Below are 18505 nucleotides of genomic sequence, written 5' to 3'. Positions count from 1 at the left end.
GGGATAGGTATTTGGGATAGTCCCACTTGGGAAGAGCCTGAGGGCATAATGCCCGAGTTGGAAGTACAAACATTGAGAGGCATGGGGTCTTGGGGTCTTTGGTAAGCTCTTCATAAGACAATATTTTCTTTGTTTTTGGGTTACATTTTTGAGCCAATATCAATTATGTTTGCTGTATTTAGAGCATTAAATATTTGAGGTTCCTGTCATGGCAGGATCTTTTATATAAGGGATCATCAGAGATTGCCTAGATTTGCAGCCCGTTAGTTTTACTAGCCTCTGCCATATACTGAGTTTACACCATGGGATTCAGATATGTGTTAGCCACCCCAACACATATTGAAGTGTAATATTTTTTATTGGCTTTTGAGGGGCAAGGAACATCCTACCTTAACAGTATCAAACTTTCCTCCCACAACCTCCCCGCGTGCAAATATATCCACTCCAACGTATATGTCTGTCCGTCGAGGGTCCTCTTCCATACGTTGCAAATGATCCTCCATCCAGTTGTAGTTTGTAAATATTCCATCACAGGAATCAAAAAAGTTCCTGTGGAGGTGGGAAATGCATAGAGTAAATTATGAGAAATAGACTTTATTGAAAAGAAAAATTTAAAGAATTTAGGGCTTATTCAGTTGCTTATCTTTGGGTTAAATTATAGAGTGCCTTGCATAAGTATTCTTTACAACCTGGCATTAAAACATACACAACACTTTGAAAGTGCAAAATTTTTCTGTCTTTTACTGTGTTTACTCACAAATCTGGGCCTGGTCCCTATCAGTGCTGTCCTTTCTAGGCCGTTCTGACTATATTACATCCATGAGGGGTACTATAATAAAAGTCACTATCTAATACCTCCTTCATGGGGTCCCTGTTTCCTAACATCGTTAAGGGGTTCGTTTTTCTCAGGGCACAAGTTATTCTGCTCCAGTCTCACCGGCAGCATCCACCCATGAGAACAAGTGGAGTCCAAAGAAAAAGAGCCATGTTCTCCCATCAGTCTTTCTACTACAGACAGGAACTTGCAATTAAATCCCTGGACCGGTTAAGGAAACTGTACTCCCAGAGGCATAGGTTATAGTAACAGGGACTTTCTCAACCAGTAGGAGAATATAACCTCATGGGTCCCATTTTATAAAATGTACAATGTACAATATCAAATTTGGTTATGTATCGTTTTCAGGTGTAAATGCGGCTGTGCATGTTGCTCTGTAGACACTGTGCTGTCCCTACTTAAATTTAATCTGCTCAATTGATGATGGCTAAATTTAGGTCTAGCTAAGTATTATCTATCTGATTTCTCCGTTTTAGAGAAATGCAAGCATGTTCCTTGTTCAGTGAGCCATTGAGCTCAGAAGTGCTTTACAAGATACAGCTTTAATTTCAAATAACTACATAACTTCTATGAAATATTACATATTATGTAAAAAACTGACAAACTGAGACACAGTAACTATAAGCATCTGATAGCAACTGTTTACACAACAAACCTAAAAGACTCCTTTTCACAATACACTAAAATGAGAGCAACAATACACATAAATATGCAGGTATGGGATTCCTTATCCAAAAACCCAGAAAGCATCAGATTACAGGAAGGCCATCTTCAGTAGAGTCCATTTAAAGCAAACAATTTTTTAAAGCAATTCATTTTTTAAAAATGATTTCCCTTTTCTCTGTAATAATAAATGGTAAGTAAGCTGCTCAAATCCACTGCAACAATCCACTTGTTGGTAAAACAATCATATAGCGTTTAATTAATGTTCAAATTATTTTTTAGCAGACTTTATTTTCTGTAGAGCAGTCTCCTAAACTGTTTGAAACAGGTGACGTTTCATTGTGTTTCCCCTACCTCTGCAGAGGTTTATATCAATGATGTCCAAATCTTTGGCACACACCTGTTTTTGTCATTGAGTTCATTTTGCCACTTCAGCTCACCCTCATGGATTACGCTATCATACCACAAGACCATTCCCCCAGGGATACGCTCATGCAGTTGCTCTTTCAGGTAGCTCAGGAACAGTGGCAGATTGGACACTGCAACAGGCTGGGAAAATGTAACAAACGGTTAACACATTATTACCCTATAAATAACCTGAAAAAAAGACTAGGAGTAAGTAAAAAAGAAAAAAGTCAGACTGCTACTCACACTCAGCACATTTTCAATGTTAATAAACCATCCATCAAACTTATAGTACTCTGCTAGTCGAACCATCTGATCTGCAACTGCATGATATGTAGATTCTTCACCTGCCAAAAAAGACTCGCATGTCTTCGCTCCATCCTCCCATTCTGTGATAAAGGTACCTGAGGCATAAAAAGAGCTTATGCATCAGATATCAACAGTAAACTGACTATATGGCTGTAACTACTAAAGCTACTTGCCTATCAAAATATTGTTTGGTGCCATTGGCTGCACAGCATGTACTGGATAGCAATGACCTGATATGGTGCACAAATATGTAGACAAAAACTTCTAAAACATATATATTTAAATATAAATGGATACATTCCCAATATTTTTCTGACATTCAGCAAAACTTTTAGCAAACTGAAACATTGTAGTGTTTGCATGGGAAGTCGCTTTTTGGTTGGCGTGCCCACTACATTTTGCATGTGATTTTCTTTTCTTTTTTTTTTTTGCTCTTTTATGTTGATGATGTTAAGGTATGCATGGCTTTATGGCTTTCAAAAAGTGGCCATGGTTTGCTAATATGTGCAACATGGTGCTTCATCAAATATGTTTTTCCAATTCCCACTTCCTCCCTATTTTATTGTGATCAGGTGTTTGACTGTTTTTTTTCAGCAATACAAAAGGTTTTAGAGATCCGGTGGTGGTCCCTTGATATCTGGTTGTCTGGTGGGCTCTTGGGTGCCGTAGTCTGACAATGAATCAATGGCCTTAGCACTGTTTATGGAGTGAATTTTAGAGCAGGGATTTATCGAAAACAAGATTTGGCTAAACTGAATCCAGACCCTTAGTTAAGTTTTGAGACTTTAAAGGAACAGTAAAACCAAAAAATGAAAGTGTATAAAGGTAACTAAAATATAATGTGCTGCTGCCCTGCACTGGTAAAAGTTGTGTGTTTACTTCAGAAAGTCTACTATAATTTATATAAATAAGCTGCTATGTAGCCATGGAGGCAGCCATTCAAATGAGAAAAGGCACATAGCAGATAACAGATAAGTTCTGTAGAGTACAATAGTGTTTTATCTGTTATCTGCTATGTAACCTGTGCCTTTTCTCCTTTTTTCCAGCTTGAATGGCTGCCCCCGTGACTACACAGCAGCTTATTAAATAAATTATAGTAGTGTTACTGTAGCAAACACACCAGTTTTACCAGTGCAGGGCAACAGTGCATTATATTTTTATTACTTTAAAGCTGTTTCATTTTTTGGTGTTACTGTTCCTTTAAAGCTCTATACAACTGCAAGCAACAATTTCATTTACAGATGCAATTGCAATTTTTTTTCAAAATATTTAATATGGAAATTAAGATTCATAATAACCGAATTGTGGATTTGATGCAACCCTATATTGGAAAATTTGAATAAAGGAATTTTTCGTTAATAATCGCTTCCATCGAGTCTTGACAATGAGAAATAGCCAGGTCAGAATACTTGTGCCGCAGAGCAGCAGTTAGGTATTGTTGTGTGGAAGCTTTGCAAAATCACATTAGATAGTGTACATCCTGATCATAGTTACATAGTTACATAGGGTTGAAAAAAGACCAGTGTCCATCAAGCTCAACCCATCCAAGTAAGCCCAGCACACCTAACCCACACCTACCAATCTATACACTCACATACATAAACTATAAATACAACCACTAGTACTAACTGTAGATATTAGTATCACAATAGCCTTGGATATTCTGATTGATCAAGAACTCATCTAGGCCCCTCTTAAAGGCATTAACAGAATCTGCCATTACCACATCACTAGGAAGTGCATTCCACAACCTCACTGCCCTCACCGTGAAAAACCACCTACGCTGCTTCAAATGGAAGCTCCGTTCCTCTATTCTAAAGGGGTGACCTCTGGTGCGTTGATTGTTTTTATGGGAAAAAAGAACATCCCCCAACTGCCTATAATCCCCTCTAATGTACTTGTACAGAGTAATCATGTCCCCTCGCAAGCGCCTCTTTTCCAGAGAAAACAACCTCAACCTCGACAGTCTCACCTCATAGTTTAAATCTTCCATCCCCTTAACCAGTTTAGTTGCACGTCTCTGCACTTTCTCCAGCTCATTAATATCCCTCTTAAGGACTGGTGCCCAAAACTGCACTGCATACTCAAGGTGAGGCCTTACCAGGGACCTATAAAGGGGCAAAATTATGTTCTCATCCCTTGAGTCAATGCCCTTTTTTATACAAGACAGCACTTTATTTGCTGTAGTAGCCACAGAATGACACTGCCTGGCATTAGACAACTTGTTCTCAACAAAAACCCCTAGATCCTTCTCCATTAAGGATACCCCCAACACACTACCATTCAGTAGATAGTTTGCGTTTATATTATTTCTACCAAAGTGCATAACTTTGCACTTATCAACATTGAACCTCATTTTCCAGTTTGCTGCCCAGTTGTCAAATCGCTCTGCAAAGCGGCAGCATCCTGCATGGAACTTATAGTTTTGGACAATTTTGTGTCATTAGCAAAAATAGAAACAGTACTGTCTATGCCCACCTCCAGGTCATTAATAAACAAGTTAAAAAGCAAAGGACCAAGGACTGACCCCTGCGGTACTCCACTAACCACACTGGTCCAATTAGAAAATGTTCCATTTACAACCACTCTTTGTACTCTATCCTTCAGCCATTTCTCTTTCCAATTACAAATATTATGTTCTAGGCCAATATTCCTTAATTTGATCATTAACCTTCTGTGAGGTACTGTATCAAACGCTTTAGCAAAGTCCAAGTAGATGACATCAACTGCCATTCCAGCATCAAGGTTCCTACTCACCTCCTCATAAAAGGCGACTAAATTAGTCTGGCAAGATCTGTTACGCATAAAACCATGCTGGCACAAACTAATAGTATTGTGAACTGCAATGTATTCAAGTACCCTATCCCTTATTACCCCTTCCAAAAGTTTTCCTACTACTGATGTCAGACTAACAGGCCTATAGTTTTCAGGCTGAGAACGGGATCCCTTTTTAAATAACGGCACCACATTAGCAATCCGCCAGTCTCTCGGCACCATGCCAGACCTCAATGAATCCTGAAAAATTAAGTGAAGAGGTTTGGCAATCACAGCGCTCAGCTCATTTAATACCCTGGGATGAATCCCATCCGGCCCTGGACCTTTGTTTCCCTTTACATGTTCAAGTCTCTTTTGAATTTCCTCCCGAGTGACCCATGCGTCAGTAGCTAAATTACTAGAACTGGGCATATTACAAGGGAAGCCTTCATTATCTGGCTCCTCAGATGTATAGACAGATGAAAAATAAGAGTTCAAAATTTCAGCTTTTTCCCCGTTCTCATCAACCAACTTACCCCCCCCGTGATCATATGTACAATTGTGTGCAATGGAAGAACAAGGCTTAGCAAGGAGAGGCAGTATGAGGCTGGTGTGAGAATTAGTATAGGAGTGTGTTATTGAGTTTGCATGGCTCCATTGCATTCCTTAGAATGGTTGTGATGGTATGAGTGCCTTGAGAAAGGGGATCTATGAGGATATGAAATATGCCAGCAATGAAGACTGAATAATTAGTTTGGTATAAAAATGCTTACCCAAGACGCACACCCCATTTTTGTGAGCTGCATTGGTCCAACAGACAGGCGGAAGACTAAACATACGATGACTGAAGTACACAAAGATATCAATATGCTGCCAGTGGTAAAAGATATATGGCTGCTGAGCACCTGAACCTTGAATAAATCTGTGGAACAATAGAGACACTGTTAAAGAGACAGGCACATGGATTTTGAAATAGCACTTACTATGTTAATACATTAGCAATACTATGAGACAAATGCTCTATAAGTTGTTTCAAAAACTTCCTCAAAACTAGGGATGTACCAAATCCAGGATTTGGTTCGGGGTTTGGCCAAGATTTGTCCCTTTTCAGCAACATTCAGCCGAATCCACGCCTTTGGCTGAACCAAAAGCCTAATTTATATCCTTAAAATCATGTGACTTTTTGTCACGTGAACATGGAAGATGAAAATTTGTCACCATGCGTCATTCTATTTAACCCTTTGGGTTTGGTTCAATAGTCAGCCAAATCGTTTGCAAAGGACTTCGGCTGGATCCTAAAATTGTGGATTCTGTGCATCCCTACTCACAACACAAAAAAAATGTAAAACTTTAATACATATTAATAATTTGATTGATGTACACTGAGGGGGAGATTTATTAACGGTCAAGTTTTTTTGTGCTAAAAAACATTCATTTGAATAATGTTTCAAAAATTTGTACGTCTAGTGTTTTCAAATTTTCAAGATTTGAGCTTTCCCTATTAATAAATGAGCGAGCATTTGATTTAGAGCATTTCATTATTTGATTTAGAAAAACAAACTTGAATTCACAAATTTATAAATAAGCCCATGAGTGTACAATCCCAATACTGTATAAATATAGTACTTTCCTTACTCATAAACCAGAGTAGAGGAATGGCAGTTTTTTTTTTCTTCTAGAAAGCAGTTTCCAGTGGTTTATCACAATTTAAAAGGGTAATGCAACATATGTTTGTTGTTGAGCAATGGAAAGGTGCAAAAAAAGCACCTTTTCCTTTGGAGTTTGTGACCAAAAAAGTATTGCTTCACTCTTTATGTGGCACTGCTTGCACTTGGCATGGCTGCCTACAAGCGAGGTTGATTATGAGCAGCACATGCCGCTGTGATTCAAAATTGGGCCTCTGTGTACTTGAAATGCCAGGGCCTATCAGTGCCCCACCAGCCTACTAAACAGTGACTGTCTAAAGCAACTTACAGCAGCCCTTCTGGCCAGAATCCACAGGTTGCCACTTTGGGCCTGGTGTGGGTACTTACCACCTCTGTATGGCAGGTGTTATACATAGAGTTCCTTTGTGAAAGTCAGTGCTGAACTCTGGCCTTATGCCACAAGGTGCATATTGTATGGGCCTAAGTGCATTGTGTATGGGGATCTAAGGAATTCTAGCCCTTGCTTCTTTCCACAATTCATCCATGGAAGCAAACACTTATTACTTTAATCTGTCCCAGCAAATAACCAGCCATACAAACACAAAATGAAAAACAAAAGAAAAAAACAACATTACCTGTCATCTTGGTAACCTCCCATCATATCATGGCAAACTAGAGTTTTAGGCCTCTGACTTTCAATTGGTGGATGTCGTTTGGCAATGGGTACAACAGCAACATTAAATGCATCCTGATTGGTTGGTTTCCAGGAAAAGAGCTCCTCCAGGTTAGAGAGAAAGAAGCTTATTGGCTCAGATGTATTTTTGTCATGATGTCTTGCTAAAATGAATTAAGTCATTAAAGGAACAATGTATGTTAAAACCAATTTACCTTATTTTGTATGTGCAGTTTAATTGATAGCCATCACATAATCAAATCCTAGCTAATTACCTACTCTTGCACGAGAATAGTTCTGTTGTATAATATATACTGTCATATATGATTTCTGTTTTTCATATTTTTATACATTAATAATCCTATAGGTAGGTTTAATCTGCGTCAGACTTCTTCTCTCCTTTTCCTTCTTTTGCCTCTTTATGGCAATTGTTTGCTAAATTTTTTATGCAGTCTATTTAGAGTACTCTATTCATAGTAATAAAGAGGGCAACTCTCATTCATTTCGAATAATACAAATATACAGAGGGGTAAATCCAGTGTACACAATTCATATTTTAAAGATAGAAGGCAAGGCCAGAAAAATGGCTTTTAGTTACAATACATGGTCAATTATTCTAACCTATCTACCCGCTCCTTCTTACAAGTGCACTGAAAGGCACAGTACCAGTGTGAAAACATAAAATTATGCATTGTCATGCTGAAATTCACTGTGTATGTCTGCGCGCAGACTGCCGCTATGTCCGTCAGTGCACTTGTAAAAAGGAGTGAATGGGAGGGCATCGCTTGTGTAGAAAACACACAAGAAGAAAAGGGATCATCATCATTTTTGTGCTATTTTGCATGGTTGACAAAACATCAGTGCACTTAACACATGGAGCAAACAGGTGTGGACCTGCTATATTGGGTTGTTTCCCTACAGGCAGAAAAACTGCCTAGTGGGACATTAGCCCTGTAGTATACTGGGACCCTCCTGCTGTCAACTCCATTAAATCTTAGGTTGAGCAAATTGTGATCTAATTACAGCTGGAGGGGTTCTATTCAAAAGTGGTCAGTAGTTCTGTGACAACTGGAGGGCCACAGGCAGGAACATACTTTTTTGCTATTTAATTTTATTTTAGTAGGTCAGCTGTCAGAGAATTACAACTGTCTTCAACATTGATGTAGTTGAAGCAGACCGCTGGGAGGCGAGGCAAGTCTACTTGCTGTTGTTACACCACTGGATTGTGGGTGACCTGCAATTTTAGGCAACCTGTGGGGGGGGGGGCAGAAAATAACATTTGCAGGTGTGCATGGGCACTGTGACAGCTGTAGTGTCACCTGCTCACATGGATGAACATGCTTTCCTGTCAATATCCAATAACACATAAGGGGTAGTGGCCTTCCAGCTGTTACAGAAAAAGAAATTCCTGCACTCTTGGCAGAAGCCAGTATTTTTATGCTTAAAGGAAAATATATGATGTTAGGTAAGGGAAACATATTTCATTCAATCACTACACATCTCTATACATTTTATATCTGCTGTATTTAACATTTGCAGTTTCTCACCTGAGAGGGGAACAATGTCATCTCTAATCACTTCCTTGTATACTTTCATATTTGCCAACTGTGCTGAGCTGTGACAAGAGACATTAGATAGTTAGACCAGTGAAACATGGCGCATGGGGAGATTAGTCGCCTACTATAAATCTTCGATACCACCGGTGACTAATCTCCCCGAACTGTTTTCCCACCGACAAGAATGTGAATCGCTCGTGGGATTGTATATGCATCGCTTCAGTTTTCCCAAAGTCGCCTGAAGTTTCCTCATGAGGCAACTCTGGAAAGCCGAAGTGGCGTGTATGCCTTCCCATTGGCGATGCACATTCTTGCCAGTAGGAAGGCATTTTGCAAAGATTAGTCACCTACGGTAGCGAAAATTTATTGCAGGCAACTAGCCTCATCCTTACGTCCCACGGGAGATTAGTAGCCAGCAACAAATCTTTGCTAGTGCAGGTGACTAATCTCCACGAAGTGCCGTTCCACTGGCAATAATGTGAATCGCCAGTGGGAAGGCATACGCGCCACTTTGTTTTCCTTAGTGATGCTTACCCACTGCTTGCCAGTGGGTTACCACTTTAGGCCGAAGTAGCGAAGATTTATCACGGACGACTAATCTCCCTGTGGGACATAAATTTTAGGGCAGTGACAAACGGGGATATTAGTCACCCCGCGACAAATCTTCATTGCCGCGGGCAATTGATCTCCCCGCAATGCCATCCCACTGGCAAGAATGTAAATTGCCTTGAGAGGAAACTTTGGGCGAGTTCCGTAAATCATATCGATGCATATGCCATCCCACTGGCGATATACATTCTTGCCAGTGAGATGACATTGCAGGGAGATTAGTCGCCCGCGGCAACAAACATTTGTTGCGGGGCAACTAATCTCCCTGTCTGTCACTGCCCTTAGCAGGTACCCACCTCCCCTATATTGTGTATTTACCTCCCACGTAGATAACATCTATAAGTGGGGGACAGTGCTCTTAAGGGCGATGACAGGCGAGGAAATTATTTGCCCCACGATTAGGTAGGAAATCAGTCGGAGATTAGTCGATACTGCTAGATGAGATTAGTTGCGGGGCAACTAATCTCTTCATCTCTCATCACCTTGAACACATAATATCTTAATTACCTAATTAGTTTAACCCTTTAGATTTCTATATTGCCCTTACTGATTTATTTAGGAACTACCCTCACCCACCCCATTCAATTCACATAACATAACACTGGAACTAGTGAGAGCTGTTCAAATGAGTGCACTGATAGCTGTAATTCAATTCCTTTATGTTATAAAGAGCACATAGTAACGTAAATCAAGTAATTTTTGCTCTATTATGTGATCTGAATCATTTACCTACAGCAATTTTCAATATTGGCAATGGCTTGACATTTTTTTTAATTGCTAAATTTATTATTTGTCTGTGATTCATATTCTGAAACTCTTTGCAAAAGAAAATAACCCTGAAAAAATAATCCTCAGTAAATGGTTGGACTTAGGGCTCTGGTACACGGGGAGATTAGTCGCCCGCGGCAAAACTCCCTGCAATGCAATGGAAGCAATATATTTCAGACGGACAAGGGAAGTGAATTAAAAAGGACAGATACTTTCAATATAACTTATACATTTCAAATAGCTTTATAGGCACTGGACATTTGTAATTAATCTATATTAAAAAGCTGTTTTTGCTTTTGTTAGACAAAACTTTTATTTTTGGGGTTACATCCCACCATTACACAAAAATGCAAGTTGCTTAATATGACACAGCTGTTAACACTCCCTTTAGGGCTCTGGCACACGGGGGAGATTAGTCGCCCGCGATAAATCTCCTTGTTCGCGGGCGACTAATCTCCCCGAGTTGCCTACCCCTGCCATCCCACCGGCGAACATGTAAGTCGCCGGCGGGATGGCAGACGCGGCGGGGCGATTTCGGGAAATCGCCGAAAAAGCCTCGCGAGTCTTTTTCGGCGATTTGCGCGAAATCGCGCCGCCGCGTCTGCCATCCCGCCGGCGACTTACATGTTCGCCGGTGGGATGGCAGAGGGAAGGCAACTCGGGGAGATTAGTCGCCCGCGAGCAGGGAGTTTTGCCGCGGGCGACTAATCTCCCCGTGTACCAGAGCCCTAAAGGGAGTGTTAACAGCTGTGTCATATTAAGCAACTTGCATTTTTGTGTAATGGTGGGATGTAACCCCAAAAATAAAAGTTTTGTCTAACAAAAGCAAAAACAGCTTTTTAATATAGATTAATTACAAATGTCCAGTGCCTATAAAGCTATTTGAAATGTATAAGTTATATTGAAAGTATCTGTCCTTTTTAATTCACTTCCCTTGTCCGTCTGAAATATATTGCTTCCATTGCAATTACAAATAATATTAAAACCATCACAAAAGTTTAATGAATGTACTAAGGCAAACTTTTATTTTTGAGTTTACATCTCTGCCCGATCAATAAAACAACCAATATCCATTTGCCAATATTGGTCACCTAGTCTCCCACCGTACATGCACCTTTATACTAAGAGGTATATATATCATGCTGTGTAAAAAGTGGAGTGAAACATTACCAGTGATGTTGCCCAAGGCAACCAATCAGCAATTAGATTTCAACAGTTAGAAAACCAAAGCAAAGCATCTGATTGGCTACAATGAGCAATATCACTGCTAATGTTTTACTCCACTTTTTACACAGCATGATAAATATACCCCTAAAAGTGTATACAGTCCTCATAGGACCTCCAAACGGGCCCTGAATTTTAGCTGCCTTCTCTCCAAAAATGGTGCCCATAGCACATATCTATGTGTGCATTTTCAGCTAATGCCAGTAGGCAGAGGAATATACAAGTATATATTCTAGAGTATGGTAATCTTTCAATGCACCATACTGTACCAATATTCTGATATTAAAATGCACCATTTATAAGGTAAAGGAACAGGCACACATAGCTAGCAGTGTAGTTGTCTGTGTTGCTCTGACCTAAGGTTCTGCTTGAATTTGCAGAATTTGCTGATCCCTGAGCTTACAGTTCCGGTTTCACCCTTTGCGGCAGCATAACATCCTCCCACTTCTGTTGTTTTCAGTCTCTTTCTCTGCTCCTTCCTTGCCTCTTTTGCCTCGGTTTCTGTGTCCTGTTATAATGACTGCCAGATCCGTGTCTGCTTTCTGCAGAGCTCCCTGATTCTGAGAGATATCAGCCTCTTGTGTGTGCTCAGCTTTCAGTCTAGCTCACTCAACTCCTCTTAGTTCACTTCCTCTAACTGATTAACTGTTTCTGACCTAGCCTGCATCCTGATTTTTCATGAGGATTTTCCCATGTACTCAGTGGATTTCAGCATAAAACAAAAAATATTTTAACACCTAAGTACGCTCTTGGGTGTCTGCACACCAGCACATGTTGTGACTATTAGTGCACTTGTAAAAAGGAGCAGATGGGAGCATATCAGATTTTTTCCACTGTCGAGGAAAAACAGATGGAGAGATTGACTAATCATCAACCTTGTGTGGCTCTAGGTGTGATCAGAACAGGGCATAACCGCATAGAGGGGGCATGGTTAGGGTTGCCACCTGGCTGTTACTTGACTGGCCTAGCCGATAAATAACCAGATAGGGCCTGCACTGGTATTACAAATTTACCAGCAATATTTTTGCAGTAAATTTGTAATTGCCTATAAACTCACCCTTCCCTGAATCTCTCCACTGCCGATCTGCCTTTAAAACTATGGCCCACCTCTGCTCCTCCAATAACCCCACCCAGTCTGATTATTTACCCACCCATTTACCAGCCCCATCCAACTTTTCCCTGCCAACTTTTCCCTGTCCATTTCTCCGATCCTTATGTCCCATCCCCAACCCAAATGTCAACATCTCGCCCCCCAACCTGAAAGCCGGTATTAGTCACAGAAAAAGGTGGCAACCCTAGGCATGCACCCAGAACTTAAATGGATTTTTCACCCAATAGTTGTTAACTTTTAGTATGGTAGAGAGTGCTATTCTGAAACAATTTGCAGTTGGTATTCATTGTATGTTATTTGTGATTTTTGAATTATTTAAGTTTATATTCAGCAACTCTCCAGTTTGGAATTTTAGCAGCTATATAGTTGCTAGGGTCCAAATTATCCTAGCAACCAGGCAGTGGTTTGAATGAGAAACTGGATAAAACATAAAAAATAACCAATTCCTAAAAAAACTGTCCATTCTATAACATACTAAAAGTTAACTTAAAGGTGAAGCACCCATTTAATCAGGTTGGCGTCTCTCGTTTTACTGTAAATCGCTGTTGACATACATTACAGTTGGGGCAAGTGATAATAATGAGGGATTTTAATTACCCTGATATTGACTGGGGCAATAGTACTGCCAGGACAGTAAATGGGAGCAAGTTTATAAACTTGCTGCATGACAACTTTATTTCACAAGTTGTTGAGGAGCCAACCAGGAACCATGCTATACTAGATCTAGTGATCTCTAATGACCCAGAACGTATAGCAAATGTGCAAGTGGTTGAACCCCTGGGTAATAGTGACCATAATGTTATTTCATTTGATATTTGGTGCAGGAAACAAATTTACACGGGGGCAACAAAGACACTGAATTTTAGGAAGGCAAATTTTAGCTCCTTAAGGGCAGTGCTTCAGGGCATAGATTGGGGCATTATGTTTTCTGATAAAAACACAGAGCAGAAATGGTTGTCATTTAAAATGATATTAAATCATTACTGTTCTCAATTCATTCCATTAATAAGAAAAAGTAGAAGTGTTAAGAATCACCCTATGTGGCTTAACTCTGAGGTAAAGAAGTTAATAGGGAAAAAAAGGAAAGCTTTTAAGAAATATAAGTCAGAGGGGACAGTAGATGCGTTTAATGATTATAAACACTATAACAAGTGTTGTAAAACAACAATCCGGAAGGCAAAGATAGAAAATGAGGAGCGCATTGCAGCCGAGGCCAAGACTAACCCCAAAAAGTTTTTTAAGTATATTAATAGTAAAAAGATGCAGGTTGAGGGCGTGGCCCCATTGAGTTATAATAACAATATGGTTACAGCGGATACAGAAAAGGCAGATGTGCTTAACCAGTTCTTTTCTTCTGTGTATACAGTAGAGGAGCCAGAGGGCCAAGTCCCACCCAATAGCTGCACTGTTGCCTCAGCTCCAACTACACAGTGGTTGGCACAGAATATGGTGCTTAAAGGGTTACACACGATAAATGTAAACAAGGCACCTGGGCCAGATGGAATACACCCTCGGGTACTGAGAGAGCTAGGGGCAGAATTGCAGTGGCCCTTGTTTCTGATATTCTCAGACTCTCTTTCATCAGGTATGGTACCTAGGGATTGGAAGAAGGCGAATGTCATTCCCATATTTAAAAAGGGAGTAAGATCTCAGCCTGGCAATTAAAGGCCTGTAAGTTTGACATCCGTGGTGGGCAAGTTATTTGAAGGCTTGTTAAGGGATCACATTCAAAATTATGTAGTGGAGAATGCCATTATGAGCAGTAATCAGCATGGCTTTATGAAGGACAGGTCATGTCAGACCAATTTAATTGCTTTTTATGATGTGGTAAGTAAGAAGCTGGACAGTGGGGATGCAGTAGATATAATCTATTTGGATTTTGCCAAAGCATTTGATACCGTTCCCCACAAACGACTGCTTTCTAAGCTAAGGTCTATTGGTCTTAGTGAAGTCGTTTGCACATGGATAGAAAACTGGCTACAGGATCGGGTACAGAGGGTGGTTGTTAATGGTACATTCTCTACTTGGAATAAGGTCCTCAGTGGGGTCCCTCAGAGTTAGAGAGGGTCCAGAGAAGGGCAACTAAGCTGGTAAAGGGTATGGAAAGTCTCAGTTATGAAGAAAGACTGGCCAAGTTGGGTCTGTTTACACTGGAGAAGAGGCGCTTAAGAGGTGACATGATAACTATGTATAAATATATAAAGGGATCATATAATAACCTTTCTAATGTTTTATTTACCAGTAGGTCCTTCCAACGGACACGAGGGCACCCACTCCGTTTAGAAGAAGGGAGGTTCCATTTAAACATTCGGAAAGGATTTTTTACAGTGAGAGCTGTGAAGTTGTGGAATTCCCTCCCCGAATCAGTCGTGCTGGCTGATACATTATATAACTTTAAGGAGGGGCTGGATGGATTCTTAGCAAGTGAGGGAATACAGGGTTATGGGAGATAGCTCTTAGTACTAGTTGATCCAGGGACTGGTCCGATTGCCATCTTGGAGTCAGGAAGGAATTTTTTCCCCTCTGCGGCAAATTAGAGAGGCTTCAGATGGGGTTTTTTGCCTTCCTCTGGATCAACTAGTAGTTAGACAGGTTATATATAGGCATTATGGTTGAACTTGATGGACGTATGTCTTTTTTCAACCCAACTTACTATGTTACTATGTAATATAGGGTAATATACCCCCTACTAAAATTTAAAAGGCAGAAGTTACCAAGTCTGTGTTGGCGATTGTGGAGGGAGAGGAATGTGAAGTGGGTGCACAGTGAGATTTGAGAGTTAGGGAAAGAACAGTTGATACTGTTCTATAATGCCCTTTAAAGTACTTTAATAACTATATAGGGGTTTTGTTCCCCTTTAATTTCCTATTAGTTGTCTAAAACTGCTATCCCAAAAACTGCTAAAAGACTGCTTAGATGAATGAAAACTGCAAACTATGGGCGATAAAAGCTGTGTTCCAGACCAAGTCGGCAGCTTATTGGCCAGTGTATGGGGCCTGCCAACAGGCCTGCTCCACTGAAAAATTGTCCAAATATCAATTGGGCAGATTTTCCAGTCGGGGTGAGAACTGCATTGATGTGGTCCTCTCCCAGTGGCCTGAATTAATGTTCATGTGATGGGCAAAATTTTCCACCAGGTTTTGCCATGAAAAAAACACCCATAGACTTCAAAAGTGAATAAAAAGTTGTGCAAACAAAAGCCCATTGACTTCATTGCGAATTTTTGTTGCTTTGCAAATTTTTGGTGAAGCAATATGAGACAGAATCACACATCAACACTCTTCATTATGATCTGATCATTGGCCTGAAAGCCAAATGATTGGATCAGCCCAATATCACCAAGCTCAAGGTGGGTACATCGGGAAAAGTCTTTAAATTGGCTGTTAATTCACATTGCCCATGACACTAACCCCCATATGTAATAAAAGGCACCAAGTTTGCCCAGGAGCAGTAACCAATAAGATGTTTACCTTTAAACCGGGGACAAGTGAATTCCACCTGCTGATTGGTTGTCATAGATTACTACATAACCCCAAAGGGCCGTGACACATGGGGAGATTAGACGTGCGGGATAGCATTGCGGGGAGATTAGTCGCCCGCAACAACGGAGATTTGTCGCGGTCGACTAATCTCCCCGCAATGCTATCCTGCTGGCTAGAATGTAAATCGCCGCTGGGATGGCATACGCGGTGCCGCATATGCCATCCCATTGGCGATTTACATTCTAGCCGGTGGGATGGCATTGCGGGGAGATTTGGCCGTGTGTCACGGCCCAAAAGTGACAAAATCTGACCAAAATAACTGTGTATTCCAGACCTAGATGATAAAGAAATTACCAGTGTTATTGTTAAACTAGAGAAAACAACGATAATAATATTCATAGGCACATTGTTTTAATTACCTACACAAGTAGTACTGTGATGATTGCTGTGATGTGCATATGTAATATAACTGGACATTTAATACACGAGTGTTATTTTTTTTTTTTTTATTCTGAAAATCTTTATGTAAGATTCATTCTTGCTTATTATATAATCATTATAAAGCTGGCACTCTGTAAGTAAAGGATGATAATGACGAACACTGACCTTTCTGCATCACGACACTCGTCCTCGTCTAGCTTTTCTGGCGGTCTCTGCTTCTTGTTATAGCTTCCACTGAGGGCTTTCTCTTCATCTACCAAACGTTTTCTCTTCATCTAACAGAGTAAGCGTGGGTTGAGAGGAGGAAAAAGGAGGGGGAGAAGGGACAGCGTGGGAGGGGAAGGTATGGGAAAGCAATGAATATAAAATAGAGAGGGAAACATAAAAAAGCCAGTTTAGAAGGGGAATAATGTTAGGTGTAGCACAGAACATAGCAATAACCATGAGAAAATATATTACATTTTAATTCTTGTAATGTACATACACAATTTGCTGTGCTGACAAAAGCTGACAGAAAATATAATCATCATCATAATAATAATAACCGTTACACTCGTTCACATCTTATCACCATCTGGCATACTGAATGTCATGTGATCTTACTGTAGTCACATGGCACTATATATCAGCCTAGCTCCTCTCGTCCTCTTCACAGGCTCTTGCTCTGCATATTTTACATGTAAACATGTACAGTTGATTTCTATTACCCTGTCTGACAAAATGCAATACCACAGCACACCCTCTGTAAAATTCTAAACAGTATTTTGACACCTTCTAGGGAATGTATAATTAACCCCCAGTGTTTCTTTACTACTTCCCGGTTCCTTTTCTCACTCCGTCTCCCTCTCAAAAAAAAGTGTATTTCCTCTGGAACAAAGGTCTTCCTTCTACTGCATGTGTGTCATGGCACACCTTTTAAAGCGACATGACACAAAAATCTCTAAAAGCAGAAGCATTGCACTGTGCGTTTTGTATGCACTTTCTGTGTTTGAAAGTGAAGTAAGCACAAATATAACACAAATTATGGAAAGATCCCTGATACAGAAACCCCCAGGTCCAGAGCATTCTGGATAACAGATCCCATACCTGTACTCCACCCATTTCCTCATGCCATGTGACACCTCTGCCTGCTACCCTGACCCAAAGGCTAGTATAATAGTAACAAAAAATAGTAAAACAATTTAAAAAAAAGTTGGCAATCTTAGTCGGTGAAGCTTAGAAAAAACTGTAATACTGATTCTGGCATAGGATATTGGTAATAGAATGTTTTGCCTGTACTTTATATCCTAGATATACAAGCCTTCCACACAGTAGGTGAACTGTTTTAGCATGCCAGTATGAGATATGTATAAACTTGCCCACATTCTGCATGGCATGTACAAACTAAAAGCTTCTGCCAGTTTTTGATTATTAGCTTCAATGCCTATGGAAAACATTCTATTACCAATATCCTATGCCAGTACCACCAGTCTGTGTTTATTCATGTGTATGTTTAAGGGTACAGTATATAACAACATTTTGTAAATGTTTTTTTTTTTAATTTTTTTGCTACTTGCACTTTAGGGGAGGGGCTTGTGGTGTATCCACCAGTTGCAAAAGGCCCCGAGGTAACTCTTTTGAACTGGGTCTGTTCTCTTTTTGTTAGTTGTTAGTTTTTGTTAGTTTTAACCCAGTGTGCCCTGATAGCTAATTGGTGGCCAGTATGATGGAGTGTAAATAGTCATGGCACCATCTGTGTCAATGGCGAGCCAGCATATGGAGTACAGTTACTGTAAGTTTGTATAAATGATTATATTTGCCATTCCCTCTCTGGCCTGGCTATGTATTTTCCCTTTAACTATCACTGTGCTGTTTCTTAGCCATCACTCAATGCAATACTTTGGTTATATGATGAGGGGCCCCTCAGATGTTTTTTAACTATTTGGTGGATGTAATAAATATTAATTTTAACATTTAGTTGTTGTTGTCATATTCATTGTAGGGGTTCATGGTAGCTCAAATTGACAAAACATTGTGTTGATTTGCGGGA

The 18505-nt window shown here is 40.1% G+C and overlaps 1 protein-coding gene across 6 annotated transcripts in view; it reads right to left on the bottom strand.

Annotated features, from left to right (window-relative positions):
- The window catches only part of engase (endo-beta-N-acetylglucosaminidase), a 30968-nt gene extending 13613 nt beyond the window's left edge, over positions 1–17355 (bottom strand). Inside the window, exons 1-8 of one of the 6 annotated variants that reach the window (XM_004918570.2) lie at positions 17248–17355; positions 16642–16751; positions 8833–8900; positions 7248–7449; positions 5740–5888; positions 2150–2307; positions 1899–2047; positions 390–549 (exon numbers count right to left, since the gene is read on the bottom strand). In XM_004918570.2, coding sequence (XP_004918627.2) covers positions 390–549; positions 1899–2047; positions 2150–2307; positions 5740–5888; positions 7248–7449; positions 8833–8900; positions 16642–16751 — 996 coding nt within the window. In that variant the 5' untranslated portion in view covers positions 17248–17355. Of the gene's footprint in view, positions 1–389; positions 550–1898; positions 2048–2149; positions 2308–5739; positions 5889–7247; positions 7450–8832; positions 8901–9768; positions 10304–11845; positions 12437–16641; positions 16752–16960 lie in introns of those variants that run through there. The other 5 variants (XM_031894471.1, XM_002932518.3, XM_012952898.3 and 2 more) reach the window with 5 other exon arrangements.
- Positions 17356–18505: the final 1150 nt, after the last annotated feature.

The sequence above is a fragment of the Xenopus tropicalis genome, chromosome 10 (genome assembly GCF_000004195.4).
Source record: "Xenopus tropicalis strain Nigerian chromosome 10, UCB_Xtro_10.0, whole genome shotgun sequence".
Lineage (NCBI taxonomy): Eukaryota > Metazoa > Chordata > Amphibia > Anura > Pipidae > Xenopus > Xenopus tropicalis.
Note: the sequence above shows the minus strand (reverse complement) of the source record. Positions and strands in the feature narration are given on the sequence as shown.